A 17,603-nucleotide genomic window follows, 5' to 3' on the forward strand; every position below is an offset into this window, starting at 1 on the left:
TCCCTGCAATAAACTGAAGGCTACAAAACAGTCAGCCTATGACTCATGCAGTACCCCATTTCTCAGCTCTCTTACGTGCAGAAATGCAATAAAACCAGATTTCTCGTTTCCAGACCACTGCGTAACATTGAATCTGGGGGACTGCACAGTTTTACCAACCCTCAGGTCACTGAATGGCTGGCTGACACCCACGACTGCAGAGCCCTGTGGGAAAGGCAGTGTGAAACAAATATTACTTGTTAATTAAAGAATTTTAATCAAGCTGTAACCCCTCACGGCAGACGCATTTCATAACTTCCACATCTATGTTCACGTAAAGACTGACAGACAAACCCAGCCTTGAAAGAAAAGATAAAATTTTTAATGTTTATTTTTCCATGAAAAAGCTTTACAAGGAGAAAGAGGTTTCACAGGAGAAAGAATACATTCTTTTAATCACTGTTTATTTGTTGACTTGATATCCAAGGCTGACATTTCTTCTACAGTGTATTTATTTGTTCTTCATAATATTACAGGACATTTACCTTTTATTTAAAAAGGATCATAATCCATGAATATTGTTAAGAACGCTATTAGGCAATGCTGTATGTGAAGAATTTACACAATCTACATCAGATGTAGATGAAGCGCCTTCAGTTTTAATTCTTCGCATATTTTGTAGCAACAAACATAAACCACATCTTTTAAATGTTCAGATACTTGAAAAGCTTTGCATTGCATGTAATGGAAAAACAGAGGTTTAGTATCTCAAAGAGCAGACAAAAAATATTCCAATGTCCACAAAGCAACACTGAAGTTCTTAAGGAAGAAAAAAAATCCCCGTCTTTCCCCTTAAACCATATGGAGACATTTATTAAGGTGTTAAGTGCTCAAATGTGACTTTCTTCACTAGTATTATACTGCTGGGATTTTTAGACATCCCAGCATCACAACCTAAATGAAGTTATATGATTTCACAGTGAGAGAACCTGACCCTTTCTAGCTGCCTCTAACACACAACCTTCTGCCATTTAAAGAATCATTGCTGATCTGTAGAACAGGGAAAAAAAACAAACTAAACCAAACCAAAGACCAACCATCCACCCCTGAAATACCAAGAAGCATCACCCTCGCTCTTTTAGATCAATTAATGTTTTGCCTTCCAAATCACTCATATTACAATTTCAGCAAGATGTTTGAAATCTCCTTGCCAAGTTTGTTCTGAAGTGTACAAAAGAGGTACAATAGTTTCACAAGATTGAGAAAAAACATTTTAAAGTACTTTGTAAGAAGAGTAGCTTGAAGAAAAAGCACCTTAATTTCAACATAATTCAAAAACATAAAGGAGAAGGAAAACTCTTCACAGTTTCAGAATTAGTAGAGAATTAAAAACCCCTGAAACTTGCAAACCATGAAGGTCAAATACCTTACTGCAATCAGTACTCCAGCGCTTCTGTAAAGATACACTTTCAAGTATTGTTATGGAAGGCACTGATTTTTTCCTTCAGCCATCATGATGTAATGAAAATGCAGAATTTCTGTCACATTGGGCTGAACTACTGCCCCTAAAGATATTTGCCGCTAACCTTGGAGCACCTGGATTTCATCCAGTCGCAGTTTTACAACTACCTTATTTTTCTTTATTAATTTCTTTATAAAATCACACAGATCCATCACAGGCTTTAATGATACAATGACTAATGGTACACTAATGGTAATGATTTACAGAAGAGAAAGTTTTAATTGCACTAATTCTCCTTTAAAAGTGAAATTGGATAGCTTTGAAGTTAAACATTCAAAATATAAAACATTTAGCAATTCTGTTCCTCCACTTTACTATCAATTCCAAATTTTTAAAATCTGGAAGCCAGTCATCTGATATAGGCAACTCTCAGGACAGATTCTTTGAATGGATGGTTCAAAACCAGGTATTTCAGTTTAATCAAAAGCTTGAAAAACAAGCTCTTATTTTTAAAAAACATGAATGTAAAATCAAATTGGGAATTGTTATCTTGCTTTCTATGAAGTCTGACAATGGCCAGATGGGTTGAGTTTCTAAATACTTAGTCAAAAGGGGGAAAATATAGCGTGGAATACTGTTCTTCTGAGGCATGCTGAGTACAGAGCATGACATTAAGGTAGACTTATGAACAGATTTTTACAAGTGGGATTTCTTTAGCTCAAAATTGTTGATGTTTCAAAGGAACTAGGCAAGACTTGAAGAATACTTGCAATTCTGTTGCGTAGCCCTAGGGCCTGCAATTGGACGAACAGTTCTCTTGTACACTTGAAAGCAATGGACCAACAAAGAGGTACACTAAGCAATAAGTAATTATAGCTGCACAAACACTCCTTGACTTATATCCAAGGTTTCTAGTTTTCCAGCTGCGACAAAAATGTGTTACCCTCTGAAAATAATTAAGCACAATCTGCAACAAGATAGCAAACTGAGCTATCTTTCAAATCACCTAATAGCCAAAGTATTTAATCTATAGTATCAAAGTTTCCGGAAACTAAAAGCCATCAAAATCCCTGCATAGGCTGCCCAAGTTTGACAGGATGCTCTGGGAGAGCTAGAAACAACTTCAGGACCTCAGTGGACAGGGCCAGAGGTAAAGGTAAAAATTTTGATGGTAGCTGCATCAGTGTAAAGCTTGATGAAGTTGACCTGAGGACATAATCCTACTCTAATGCTACCTAGAAGCATTGGGGGAGGGTCCAGATGGGTCCTAGATTCCAGTAATTATTACCAGATTATCTTAAGATAAAGAGTACTAATGAATCAATTAACTGAAGATTTTTGCAGGAATAGTAAGGGCAAAATTCCTACCTTCTTTATGGAGCAAGATTTTATAGGCCGTAAAGAGATGTAGACCTAGGAAGTAGGAAACCCCAGAAAGCCAGTATGCACTAGGTCTGTCCGTTTTGAGGATTAGTGTCATGGTGGAACTCATCCTGAAATCCTCACCTCATTTGCACCCTTTTGGAGTGAGCTGCCAGGTAATGTTACCTTTATATGGGACAGCCCTATTGCACTTGCTAAAGCAGGGGAGGGGCAAGGAGCTGGTGGAGGGAATTACTCTACTTGGATCCCTCCGTGGCAACAAGATACTGGCTGCATTTCATTCTTGGGGAAACTACAGGAGGAAAAGATAGACCCAAAAACCTAACTAAAACCCCCCATAATATTATGACAAAGAAACCAAGATAAACTTGGAAACTCAACTGTAGGTGTGCTGAATCCTTAACCAGAATGAATCCTAATCCTTAACGAAAGTAAGTGATTTTACATATAATAGTACAAAAACTATAAAATGTAAGAACAGCTGCTTCTGATGGAAGACAGTAGTCAAATTTGGTTACATGAACAGAGTGGAATGTAAAATATTAGAAATACAATTTCTAAATTAATGATCTGTTGTAGAATACAAAGGCAGATGTGCTGGTTTAATTAAAAAATAACCAGGTCTCACATTTGCAACTGTCTCCAACTAATTGTCACCATTCTTATACTTCCCCTGCTTGGGACAGAGAAGCTCCTCTAATCCCTGACAAACTGATTTCAATGAAAATTATAATGATTAATTCTAAATACTAAATCTTTGCTAACATAAATCAGTAATTTTAATTGACTATATGAACAACTGAGCTGGCAGATTTGAGTGGAGAGTTACCGTGGGTGGTTGATAAGCTGCTGTGCATGGTAAATTCTCCTCAGGCAGCACAACTGCAGCTTGGAGGACACATATGCACAAAGTGTCACAGCATCTCTTGCACATTATACAAGCAAGAAAACTTACTTACTTGCAAGAGTTGCAATACACAGTTTATGAACATGCTTCTGTGGGAGTTCAGCTGCAATGTGTCTGAGGTAAGTCTTAATGAATAACAGTGATTTTAAAAAATTACAGATCATAAGAATGTACATAAATCTCTGCTATTGTCTGCTAAACTATAAGCCATTTTCAACTACATATATCACTCATAACTCTATGAAGTCAGACATTTAAAGCTTCCATGTATGCAGAAAACCTTGTTAGGAATCAAAAATTCAAGAGAATTTGTGGTTGATAATACAACTCTCTTTGCTAAAATAAATAGTCAATAATTAAAGGAACAGAAGGACATGCCCCTGCACAAGAAGGAAAGTAACTTCATTCTGATCATCCCCCTCCTCTGAGCAAGAGATAAGGAATATGTTTTTTCTTGACGTTCTCACAAAAACCAGTTTTACCTATGGTTTGAGCTACAAGATTTGCCCACTGGAATAAAAAAAGTGCATTAAGAATATATACAATGTACTGGAAGCCATGTGCCCCTTTTCTCTGGCTAAGAAGATAAGGCATTCACATGATGCTATAAAACTACTTTCTCATGTAGTACTCATGCGGTCTGTACTTGCTTTGTATCATGACATTACCACACCATTACACGAACATAATGCTCTACAACTGTAAGACAGGAGAAGAAAAACACAAACTATGAAGAAGTGCATCCAGTAGAAAAGCCCAAAATGACATGTGAGAATCTAACACAAAAAGGAATCAGCTAAAGGTGTATGCCTAAAATATGTGCCCATCAATAGGTTTACAGAGTCAGCATTCCTCCTCTTCCTTCAACAGAAGGGAACAAACTACAGAAAGTTACTACTGAATTCAAACAACATGAAAAAGCTATTAAAATACATTACGCTCCCTCTTCGAAACCACATTATCTTTTTCCTAGTCTAATGAAGAATATTGTACTGTAATTAAATAAAATTTCTAAAAACATCTCATGGAACTATTAATAAATTCATTCAAAACCAAAAGCTGTTCCAGGAAAGCAAACACTAGAACTAAACTGCAAATGCCACTGAACTTGTTTCCATTATACTATACAACCATGACCAATATTCTTTAGAGATTTGCTATAGTAATTTATTAGTTTATTAAGTTCTGATGCAAAACCTATTAAAGTCAGTAGAAAGACATGTTTTGAAAAGGCCTTGAATTACATACTTTTACCGTAAGATACAAATCTGGGAGTGCTGAGCCATACCAATCTGCTCAGAATTTTTATATCAGGAAACACTAATAAACAAAATTACCATACCAAAGAGATAGCAGTCATCAATATATCTGATTTTTCAGTACTGAGACACAGTAGTAACATTTTCTATTTTTCTGAATCATATTTTGAAGATGCTTTCTGGTACTTAACTGAAATAAATTTCTGTAGCTTGTACATGCTATTCTGTTTGCCTGTCTGGTTACCTTTATGGCACTTGTTGCTTTACTGTAAGAGCATCTTGTAAACCCTAGAGGAAGCAATGGAAATAGTATCCCTAAACATCATAAGCTTTTAAAAACCATGTTGTTCTAATTATAGAACATTCGAAACTCTGTATACCACAAGTGAAACAGAAGGAGTGACTCCGGGAATGTGTATGCTATTCCTTGGACAAACAAAACACAGCGTTAGGCTATATGATTAAAGGCCAATCACAGTGAACACACAGACTGAGTGAGCAAGGAGCAGAAGAACCCCAGTAACCTCATCAGCGAGAACTGGAGCGCATTGAGAATCAGTTGCTCCTAAGATGATGAAGGAGAACAATTAGAGCACTGTCCCTGTGTGAAACCCACTAAGATGAGTCAGGAAAAGCAGTTCTCCCTTGCAAACTAAAGGGGTTATTGCCTAAAACGATTTGCGACTTACTGGATTCAGGGGGAAGGCAGTTTGGGATATACAGATTTTCTTTGTAAATAGTGGGTTGTGTGTCTTTTTGAGATGGTGTCACATCTTCTGCCTCTTCTTTAGCATAAAGCCATTACAGTGCAGTAGCAAGGAATGCTCTGAGGCTTTGTAGAAAGAGTAATAGCAGCATGGATATAGTATACCACCCCCACTCCCCTAGTTTATATAAAATTCAGTCATCTGCCACAAGACGTGGACTTAAAAGACAAAGAAAAAACTGGTTCAAACAGATATATTCCTGTTCTCCACTAGTAAAGCTGAAACTGTTTTCCTTGAAATACAATTGTTTAAAACTTGGCTGCAACTAAATATTTAAAAGTCCTTTACAGTTTGTTCCTGGACTTAGCTTGATGCTTATGCCACAGTTTTCCTACTACCTACTATCACCCTTTCCCAATAAGCTTATAGTGGTTCTGAGTGTGTCTACATACAGTGACTAAAAGTTGAAACTTGAAAACAAAAAGGATATGACACTCAAACACACATTTATATATGCACATTTAGATAGAAAACATATCTACAATACTATATTTAAACATTACACACTATAAAATAAAGTTAGGATACACAGTCTTTCCCCTTCAGCAATGCATTAATTAAAAAGTGTCAATAAGAAAACAGATTTGTTGACTTTTTTTTTCTTTTTAAATACTGGAATACAGGCAGAATTTGATGATCTCATCCAACTGAAACAGACAAATATAATGTCATTCTAGTTGAAAATGAGAGAAAAAAAATCCATCTGCTGAATTGTATGTTCAAGACAACTGTAACAGTTTGGTTCGTTATTCTGAACTTCTGAAACGAATGCTTGTTTTTTTCAGTAAGCAACAGAAAATCTGTGGGCTAGCTGGAAGCTGATCTAAGGTTTCCTGGCTACTATCCAAAGTTAAACAAACAAAAAATTCTGAAAGAGTTGTACTGAAGTGTAAAAAATGGGAAATGCCCAAATCAGTTTCTTTACCTTCATCCTTCCAATAGCATTTGCAATCTGTGAACAAAGTAGCAAAACTTCCTCCTTCTTCAAAATGGCATGTGAGAATTGAGAGGCTCACCCAAAGGAGCTGAAACACTGAATTACAAAAGTTGCTTAAAAAACAAACACAAGAAAAATAATAGTTCAGCCCTTGCCTTGCTGACAGGTGAGATAATAACCATTTCTGGTACTACAGAGAACTTGCAGATAGACTGGCATTTCAATGGAAGGAAAAACCACACCAGTCCATATGGTTCCCTTAAAACAAAAGCCTCTCGGGTTCATGACCAACATTTCAGCCAGTCTTTAAGTAAGAAAGAGCAACAACAAATCATACTGGGGATTTACTGACAGGTGTCAGGAACAATGGTGATTGTTTTAGAAAAGACTATATAAAAACTATTTCACTACTATACTTTATAATATAGGTGAAAATACTATCTTCAAACTTAAAACAAAACCATCTTCTCAGAACTGATTCTCACGACCAGAGCACAGAGTCTAATCCAATTACCACTTAAGCACTGTGGAAACTCTTCCAGTTCCAGTAAAAAACTTGCACCCCCTCCTGTATTCCTGTTACTTACTATGGCAAATTGAAGGAATTTTACTTGCAAAACACTTAGCCACCAAAGGCAGGATTTTGTAATACAGTTTTAAAGCACCTTACTCAAAGATTAGGTTACCAGTTTTCTAACAAAAGCTCAGAACCTCTAAATATGAATGCAAATAATCCATTATTAAATATATAGTTCTGGTTCAGTGGCCACTGTCTTTACAAAGAAATCATAAAAGTAGAAAAGTGATTCATCCTGCGTGAAATGGTTGACATCTAATTTTTGCCATTTAGATATTCAACCATTATGTACCACTTACTATAAAATGTAAATTGGTATGTATCAGAAAAACTCCGGCATGGTTTTTGAGTTTTTTTTCTTTATATATATACAGATTAGAGAGAGGCACATTCTTTGTAAGAAATCAGCATGAAATTCTTCTGTAGGAACTTGAACACTTCCTTTCACAGAAATTCTTCCATGAAACTATGCTCTTCATATAAGGCGGTCATATCTAGTTAAGCAAAACACTCACTTTGCATAAAATCAGAGCTGCACCTAGTTTAAGATGTATTTTCAAAATACATGTGTCATAAATGCCATTACAGAAAAATAAGCAAGATAGTTCTTTTACAGCCTAGAGAAAGAAACTATTCTTTTTGACATTCTATTAAAATTTAATAAGGGCACAAAAGAAGTTTGTAACTGTTAGTCCAAAATGATCTAGCTATTCTAACATTATGTACAGTGCAAAGAACTTCTTACAGTAACATCACAAAGTAACACCAGCTCTTTCAAAAGGACTCTAAAAATTGTTGCTCATTGCTTAGAATGGCATACATCCAATATATTCACAATTGGCAACAGAGTCTACAGTATTACAGTATTATTGCTGCTACTGTAATGAAAAAACATGAGGTTGTGATGATAAATTTTCATGTTAAAATGAAGTAGACTTCCCTACAGCTTACCAAGTATATTATTTCTTAGCTTTGTCATAAGCTCCAGGAAAATGAACAACGGAGAAAAGCTGTTCTCCTACAGAAATGGTGGATAGTAAAATAAAGTATTAAATTAGCTGGCTGTGGGTTAGTTGGTTAAAAACGCATATATCAGTTCAACTTGAGTCAAGCTGCCTTGGTTTGTACTAGCTATCTGTAAAGGCTGACTGAATGAGATTCCTTTCATCATACAGGCACTGCTACCTTTGCTGCAATAGTAAAGGCACGCTTTGACAACAAGGATAGCTTCAGTTGACAGACAGCTCCTGGGTAACTGAAAGGGAATGACAGTTTGACAGGAAACATCCTTTATTTCTCCAGACAGACACTGTCCTTGAAGCAACCAGGTATTACCTGTAAAAGAAGAACAAGTTTTATCTTTAGGATATTTAACACCATGTCTGAAACCTACAGAAAACACTAATTTTACCTATAGGACAACATGGACATTCTTTCCATATGCAACATTAGGGGAAATTTCCTTCCTGATTTTTCCAGTCATGGACAAAAAAAAAGAGGAAAAGTAATTTACAAATGCTTCTTTAGCAGTCATTTAAAGATGGAGAGATCCATAGCTTTGCTTCAGAACTACAGGTATATATACAGTACATCTTATTTAAATGCAATGGATCTGCAATTTGGCCTATACACTCTTAAGAGGATATTAAAATTTATTCTGAGATATGCAAGCAAAACTCCTTAAATTAATGGGCTGCTATATATTTGTATCAGAGGTCTAATACTCCAGGTAAGGTATCTGCCATAAATGCATAAAAACACAGGTAAATTATGGCATTTCCAAAGAGAAGTGTTGGTTTTACAAGTGGGTTGCTTCAATTTAGCAATGTTCAGGCTGACTGTTACAACAGAACTTGAGTTTCACATTTATTTAAGTATTTAAGAGTATGTGAACTGAAAAATTAACCGCAAAATAAATGTACCTAGCTCATTGCATTGTACTCTGTATTTTACTGTAAGTGAGATGGATGAAGTGCTCTTTTTGGCATTTTTCAGAAAATACCTAAAAGTTGGCTCTAGAATGTATAAGCTTGAAATGACTTGTTGAGTTTAGGTTGCTTACATTCTCCAATTTTACTAACCCTTGAAGCTGTCACGTATATCTTTACTTCAACAATATTTGGAGATTCTGTAGGCCAAAAAGTGTGCCGACTCTCCTGGAAATAGTCTATTTGGGCTCCAAAAGCACAAACTGGGATGAGAAACTACTTTAAATCATGAGGCATATAAACAAATTGCAGTGCCTGTACAGTATTTGACTGCTTTTAAAAGCAATCCATTTAATTAAGCTACCACATGGACACTTTGAAAGCTGGCCAACAAAAGACGAGTCAAAAGATGAGGAGATGTTTACTTTCAAATCAGTTTAACTGCATCTACAAGCAGGAATAACTATTAACAAGTATTTATCATTGTAAAAGCCAATATGGCATGTAAATTCAGCCAGAGAACAATTACTAAAAATTAGTAGAATTTTAAAATCTAGCAGCATTTCTAAACATAAATGTTTTCCAATGCAGTGCAACCACTGAGTGAACATAACTGAAATATAAATGCTCTCTCTATTGCTTTCAAAAATCTATTGTAGGTGCAAATGATGCAATTTCAACAGCAAAACTTGACATAGAAACTAAAGACAATTACATTCTAATGTCTTTTTTTTAAAAACTGTTCATCAACTCATTAAACAGTCAGTTAAGCTGTCCTCTGCTCTATACTGGTTTAGAGGGTATCTTGTTCACTTCCTCCAAGAGGTAACAGCTCTCTGTACCATGCATCATTTACTTTAGGGTGCCTAGAGTCTAACAGAAAACATGTTTTATAAAGTTCAGAAATTTCTCACACAGTCTGAATGCTAAGTGTCCTCCCTTCACCTTCAAGGACACTAGTTTATGGTTTTACTTAGGCACATAGCACCTATTATAGGATACTTTTTAGAAGAATTGACATTCCAGTGAGACAAAAAATTTTCTCCTAGAACGTAAACGTATTGAACTTAAAGCAAATGAGTCACATCTGAGTAACTCAATAACCAGGCAAAACTGTTTCAATACACAAAGAATGTGAAAAAGTATGGGTTGTTTTGTGTACTGGCTTTCATATAAGTACTTCCAAGGCCACGGAGAGGTTCTCCCTTTTGGGTACAGCTAGACCACTGGAAAGCTCTGTCTCCAAACATCCACCAATGGTCGTCCTGTGCAAAAAAGCGTTTCAGATAACCTTGCTATTTTTGTACTGAAGAGAATTTTAGGGAACATTCACACGGTCTATTCTACCAGTCATGTTATGGGCATAGTAATCTCCAGTGTAAGGATGGTAACGATGACTAGAATTAAACCACTCCAGTCACACACCATGTGAACACGTTCCATGTGCTCTTTTAGAATATTTGAGAGTTGAGAGAGATTAATTTAGGCTCAGCAAACTGCCACAAGATGAAATAATATTTCCAATATTCCAATATAATAATAATATTCCCATTTCACAGTAACCAAGGTACATAGTGACTGAAAGAGTTGTCCAAGGTCACACAGGAAGTCAGCAACAGAACTTGCAAGAAACGCCAATCATTTCTGCTTCCTTGACATACCATAATTTACCTCTTACATAAGAAAGTGTGCCTTATTATAGAAATATTCAAGCAGAAATACGCAAATATTAATTATAACAAAGTAGGTTCCAAGTAGTTAGATATAAATGCACCTCAAATACTTTTTGGAAGAGACAAAAGAAGAAAAAAGGAATCTCTTTCAGGAATATGCTTCAGCTTCATGGTGAGCTTTCTCCCAGAAACAGATGGTAGGGCTCAGATAAGCTGTTCATAGAGACAGTGGAGAGGGCAAGCATCTAAGGATCAAAAAGCTTGACAGTTCTGGGATCAGTACCTTTGCAAGCCTCAGTGGCAGCTTGTTCCAAGAAAGTTTAAAAAAAAAAAAAAAAAAAAAAAAAAGCAGCATGTATTAATTCAAGCAAAAAGCAGCCTATCAGGTGGGTTTTTTTAATCTTCCCGCTCCAAATGTTAAATGTATCAACTCTAAATAACATGTATTGCATCACAAGGTCAAACGGGAACACAGGACTGGGAGGGACATTTTGATTCATCAGACTGAGATCCCTTGTATTACAGGCATGTCATGATATAACTCACTTTGTATCTTACCTACTCCCGTTCAACTGATAAAACAACACAGGCACTTTACCTTCTGCTGTGATAAACCAGGAATTGGGTGCTTCTTCATTCAGTTTTGAATCTGGAGGAAGAGTCAACTTTAACAAAAACTGAATTGTCTGGCCAGGAGCTACAGTTAGTGAAGGAAGTTGAACGTTTGGTGCAGATTTAGGCAGTTTTGGAAGGTTTGCTATTTTATCCTTTTGCACAGGCAGGTTATCTGGAACATCGCATGCTTCTGGATTCAGGATAGGCAACTATCAGTAGAAATCAAACAAAGTATTTATTTTCATTTGTACTGAAAGCAAATAGGCTTTCACAATACAATCACAGTTTCAAAGCTGATATGGACTAGGAAAACTAACATATGATAATATGGCTATTGGACTAAAACTTTCTGACAGTGCAACAATACTACAGTGACAAAGAAAAAGGGAAGGACAAAATTATTTTTTTAAATGAAAAAGATAAAACTGATCAATCCAAATAAAAATAATATTTTCTATTGAAATCATAAAATCCACAACTACTTTAGAGGATCCACTACTTAGAGTATCCTTTAATTTAAAATTTTAACAGTTGCATTATATTTTTACTTTAAATAACATTTATAGGTATTTTCTTCTAATCTGGTGGTAAACCGCATGCTTCGGTAATAAAATCCAAGATTTTAACCATGCAGACTGCACAGTAAAGTAAAAGATAATTTCCCAGAAAAGCCACCAACATGTTATATGATATGAAAATTTAAACGCACATTAAGATTGTGTACTATTAAATGCAAGAAACATACAAGATGACAGTTGGACCATTATGTCATATATACATGCATATACATATGAAAACGTTAAGACATAGTGCCATTGAAAGATGGACAGGAGCACAAATTTGTTTTGCCTTCATGTTTATAAGCAAATACAGCAGTGCTCAATGATGACAGTGGTTTTGAGTTGACAACTTGGACGCCCACTACGTATCCCGGTTTAAGTCACTGACCTCCCAAAATCACCTCTTGTGGCTTAATTACAGGACTTGGTAAACTATTTCAACTTCCACTTGTTACAAAGGGAGCCGGGAAGTGCTCATGAAATGCTTTTCATACTGAAAAACTGGGCTGTATTTTTTAATAACTCATGTTTCTGTATTGTTCTTTTCTAGAGGATCATCACTTTCCGTTTTCATGCAAAAGTTGCCTTTCCAAAGACTAAAGCTTTCAACAACTGTTCTAACAGGCAATGTTTATTTGCCAGATCATCACAAAACATTCTGTGAATATAGCTACTGTACCCAAAAAGTTTATTAGCTATATGATTTTTATACCACTTGCCAAAGTCTGTAATAGTAATTTATATCAAGAAACACCACTATCAGCCTGTTTAATAAGTATTACTTGCCATGGAAAGAATTTTTGTGTCCAAATCCAGCACTTTAATCTGATGATTATTTGTGTCTGCAACATACATCAAGCGGCCATTTTCTTCAACACACAAACCTCCCGGTTCATTAAAAGTTGACTGGGTAAAGCTGGAACCAATAACATTGCTTGCTTCTCCTGTGCCTGCCAGGGTAGCACAGTTCTTCATCTTGGGATCTACAACCTTAATCTAAGATAAACAAAGACACAAAAAAACTTCTCTGAAAAAAACCCACCAGGATTTAGAAGTTCTGCATTATCTTATGCCCCAGGTTTTCAGAAGCCAGCACTAACTTTGAGTACCTTAGATACCAAGTGTGCGTCCTAGAAGCCAAGTTATCATACTTTACCAAATGACATCTCCCATCTCCCCACTCCCTGCCATTCCCTGCTGGACTTTACTTCTTCCTTTGGTCTTCATTCAGTGTTCTCTTTCATAATTCTGAAGGCACCTATGCTCTGGTATAAAAGTATGCTGAATGGCTTGTTTTTCTAATGTTTGTTGCCTTTCTGGAAACATTTGCAGAATAGTAAGAGCATAACAAAACTGGCAGGCTAACTTCTATGTCATTTTTTCTCTAAAAACAGATGAGGTTTTTTTTCTTAAAGTAATAGCAAAAAAGTTTTACACAATACCTGAAACAAAATTTCATTTGCCACATAAATTTCAATAAGCATTTAGTGTTATACACTTTATTCTTCAAATTAAAACAAATTACTTTTGTTTTAATGCATTAAATCAATGTACAGTTAACAACCTTCTAGACATGAAAGTTTATACAACATCACATGAGAACAATCACGCAAAACAATCTTTCTTATCTCAGAGTTCCATGGAGGCAACCCACAATACTTCTTCTCAAACCTTGGGTGGCTTTTTTAAGGGAAAAGCAAATCCTCTTGTTCTCCCAGTTTTATCAAACCTCAGTATTCCTGACTAAGCACTCCTAGCTCTTTTGCTCTAGTTCAGCATCTTCGGGAAGATATAAGGAAAAGGTCTTCAGTCTGAACTGTCACTTGGCACTTAAATTCAACTTCCCCAAGGGACCATCATACCAACACAGCAGCCTGTGACAGCAAAACAATGGTAAAGAGAAGGACCCATAAGGGAAGGAAGGAAGGAAAAGGAACCCACAAAGGAACTCGTATCATTTGTTTCTTCAGCTTAACCGAACCAAGCGCAATCATTGTCTGTTCCTAAAACAATACTTCATAGTAGTAAAAATTGCAAAGCCTTTATATAACAAGCTACTATATGCTTACCTTATGATTATAGGAATCTGCCACATAGAGTAGTTTTCTTTTCTTGTCCCATGTTACTCCTAAGGGATGCTGCAGCTTTGCATTTATGCCCGCTCCATCCACATCACCAAAGGCAAACAAATTCTGAAAAAGTATTTTATTAAATTAATACATTTGATTATTCAATGTTGACATGAATTTAAATGATTGTAATTAAATGGAAATTCACTGGCTTAAAAAAAAAAATCAAGACAACTTCAAAACAAGGACACTGAAAACTGGGAAGTGTAGATGCTAACCATGGAAATGGAAATTCTCACATTTACATTATCAATATGAATCCAGCTGGCTTTAATAACCACACAATGCTGAATCAAATTGGCTATTTTAAAAATAAGTGAAGTAACTTGTTATCTGAGGAGCAACAATCTGCACTACAACCTGAGCGTCACAACCGGCACACATTTGCATTCCAAGCAGTGAAGTTAAGAAATTGATGGCCATGGAAACTGATTTACCCTCTCACCCCAAAAGTGGTTCCTCCAGGTCAGGCTTGAGGAATATTAGTAGGGCAGTGTGGGGAAGTTTGAAGTGATTACCAATGGATCTCTCTCTCCTCCTACAAGGTGCTTCACTGCTCCGTCTTTCAGAGAGATGGTTCGCACAGTGCTGCTCTCGCTATCTGCTACAAAAAGGCAGTTCCATGGTTCCTCGGAAGCCAGAGAGAGACCTGAAGGCTGTGCAAAGCCTGCCTTATGTGGGTATGCGTTGTTTCTGTTCTCTTCATTTCCACTCCCAGCAAATCGAAGGCAGACTCCTTTCTTTAAATCACTAAAGGAAAATAGTACTGAAGTTCAAGAATGAGTTTGAAATACTTCAGACATCATGCATAAACAGAAGCCACAGGACAAGCACTTGTGAGTTATAAAACCAACTGTACTGCAGCACAAGGAATTATTCAATGCCTTTGTGCTAACTTTTATTTCACCTCAGTTTATCATTCATTACTAGATAATTCAGCAAATGCAATGAAAAGTAACACTCAATTATACTAATATACCCTACCAAGTCATAGTTTTATAGCAAAAGTAACATAGTTCATTTCATCTAACAGTGTGGGGAAAAAGCAGGCAGACTTTAAAGGACACACGCCTTTTAAGTCTGAACAGAAGCAGCAAGCTTCAAGCTAAGTACAGCTTCAGAAAAATTATTTTTACTGTAATTTGATTATCTCTCTCTTTGGGGTTTGAAAGCTGTTTATCAAGACAAACAGCAATTTCACATGTATCTTATTACAGCTGCTTACCTTCCCTTTGGTAGTTTTCCACCTTCCAACATCAGTGCCCATATCTGATGAGTGCCTGCCATTGCTATCCATAAAACATCGTCTTCGTGGGTTCCTGAAACTTTTAAAAATGGATGTATAAAAACAGATGAAAAAAAAAAATTTGGGAATGCTTTATAAAACAAAGAAATCAACAAACCAACCCTGCCATCCCCCCTACTCCAGCTCACCTTCTGCCACAGGGTAAAAAAAAAAAACACCTCATCACCAAAAAATAGAGAGAAAGAGGGAGAGAGAGAGAACATCTTTCATCTACCAAGAAGTCTACTATTTTTCTTCTGTACTGTTCCCAAGGATATAAAAATTGTGGTTTTAATATCCCTACCTAGTAAAGGCAATACTTCAAATGGGATTTACTCTTTGCAATGCTTTGTATTGGGTCCATGCTTCACCTGTTATTTTTTGATTCATACTGGCCAACAAATACGTACATATCTTTGCTAAGCATGTTTTTTGGGGGCGTGGGTAGGGGTGGGTGGTGTTTTTTTACTAAGCTAGTGACAAAACTAGATATTCCAAAAAAACTACTGGCAATTGTATACAGGTTTTGAGAGAAATAATAATGGCAGTACCTTTGTTACATATGTACAGAGTATGTAATATTTTTAAGATAAGGGGAATTGATGCTTGGGTGTCATGTAGATTTACGCTCTGGAGAGCAACAACGGCTGTTTATTCAAAGATTAGATGTGATGTGGGCAGTTACTAATTTCCCCATGCACTAACCATCCAGTTTCCAAGTTGTACTCCCTATGCACATGTACATGTGGTATCACAAATGTGTAATCTCAAAGTATAACGCTGCTATTCAACAATCCAAATCCATAAAATTACACAAAGCTTGCCCAGATAATAAGTCACAAATAAAGTGATACAAATGGAAAGAGAAAAACATACAAGTGCTCTGTAGCTTTAAACATATCACATTACAGCATAAGAACGAACACAGGAAGACAAGTGGTGAAAGACCATTAAAAAAAAAACAAACCCAAAACCAAAAGAAATTTACTTATCTTAGCCTTTTCTGAAAATCTTAAGGAACAGAAAGTTGACATTTAAAAACTGCATTAAAATGGGGACACTATTATGTTTCTAACACTGTACTAGTCTATACACATTGTATACAACTATCCCGTCTAGTCAGAGACAACATTAAAATGTTTTTCTAAACGAATGTATCAGGTATTGGAATAACTATTAGCCAGTCAACAGAAAAATACCTTCAAATTGCTCACAGAAACTTTTTATTCACATGAACTTACAAACACTATGCATCTCATAGCTGTTTCTGCAAACAATATAATGGATACCTCCTCCCCCCCCCCTCCCCCCCATTTTGGAGTTTCAAAATGAAAGCAATTATATACAAATTGCTTGCAAGCATTTTAAACCTGAGAAGTTAGTCCAAATCAATCTTCCTAAAATGAAATTACCACTATTCCCCCAACTGAGATCCTGCTGTTGTTCTAATCCTAAACCTTTCCTACATTACACACTGCATGAGGGGAAAAAAAAGCATCCTTCTGTCTCCAGAATCAATTTCCTCATACTGTGAGCCCTCTTCAGAGTAGTACTGGTAAGATTTTAATGCAGTTTATCTTCAGCCTTTTCTGTTTCTTGGATCAAGACACAAGTTTCCAAGACTGCGATCAAAGGACCTCTGCTGACTCTCTCCCGCACCTCCACGTGGCTCCACGTTTCGACGCAAACTAGAGCTCCAAGAATAAAAGTCAAACTTCCAAAGCACCTAAAAGTGTCTTGTTGAGCAGGAAGGCTTGCAAAATAAGTTGGAAAACACAAGTTTTATGAGTCACCAGAGCTGTTCCCAAAGTACTGGCAATGCCAAAACCACCCCAATAAAAAAAATGCGCACACGTACAGAATCACCTTTGATTAGAGCCTGTTTCTAGGAGATTTAAGTTGAGAAAATGGCCTATGAATTCATTTCACTACTTCCTATATAGCACATGTTCAACTTCAGGACTTTATGTTTCCATGATGCATATCTTGCACTTTTCAGATGCTACTATTCTGAGTACCCCAGAATGAACAATGCTAAAATCACTGGTCAATTCAGAAAGTGACCTTTTTATCTTGCTATGCTGTGCAGTTCATTCTGAGGGATCTCAAAAAGTGCTTTGTTAATTATTTAAAATTCACTTC

The 17,603-nt window shown here is 36.3% G+C and overlaps 1 protein-coding gene across 4 annotated transcripts in view; it reads right to left on the reverse strand.

The window, feature by feature from the left end:
• Positions 1-363: 363 nt before the first annotated feature.
• NHLRC2 (NHL repeat containing 2) overlaps positions 364-17,603 on the reverse strand; it is a 39,713-nt gene continuing 22,473 nt past the window's right edge. For 2 of the 4 annotated variants that reach the window (XM_075504505.1, XM_075504501.1), the window contains 6 exons: positions 15,402-15,501; positions 14,695-14,926; positions 14,117-14,239; positions 12,834-13,043; positions 11,471-11,696; positions 364-8,606 (listed from right to left, as the gene is read on the reverse strand). In XM_075504505.1, the coding sequence (XP_075360620.1) occupies positions 8,341-8,606; positions 11,471-11,696; positions 12,834-13,043; positions 14,117-14,239; positions 14,695-14,926; positions 15,402-15,501 (1,157 nt within the window). In that variant the 3' untranslated portion in view covers positions 364-8,340. The remainder of the gene's footprint in view (positions 8,607-11,470; positions 11,697-12,833; positions 13,044-14,116; positions 14,240-14,694; positions 14,927-15,401; positions 15,502-17,603) is intronic. The other 2 variants (XM_075504503.1, XM_075504504.1) reach the window with 2 other exon arrangements.

This window comes from Mycteria americana, chromosome 6 (genome assembly GCF_035582795.1).
Source record: "Mycteria americana isolate JAX WOST 10 ecotype Jacksonville Zoo and Gardens chromosome 6, USCA_MyAme_1.0, whole genome shotgun sequence".
Classification (NCBI taxonomy): Eukaryota; Metazoa; Chordata; class Aves; order Ciconiiformes; family Ciconiidae; genus Mycteria; species Mycteria americana.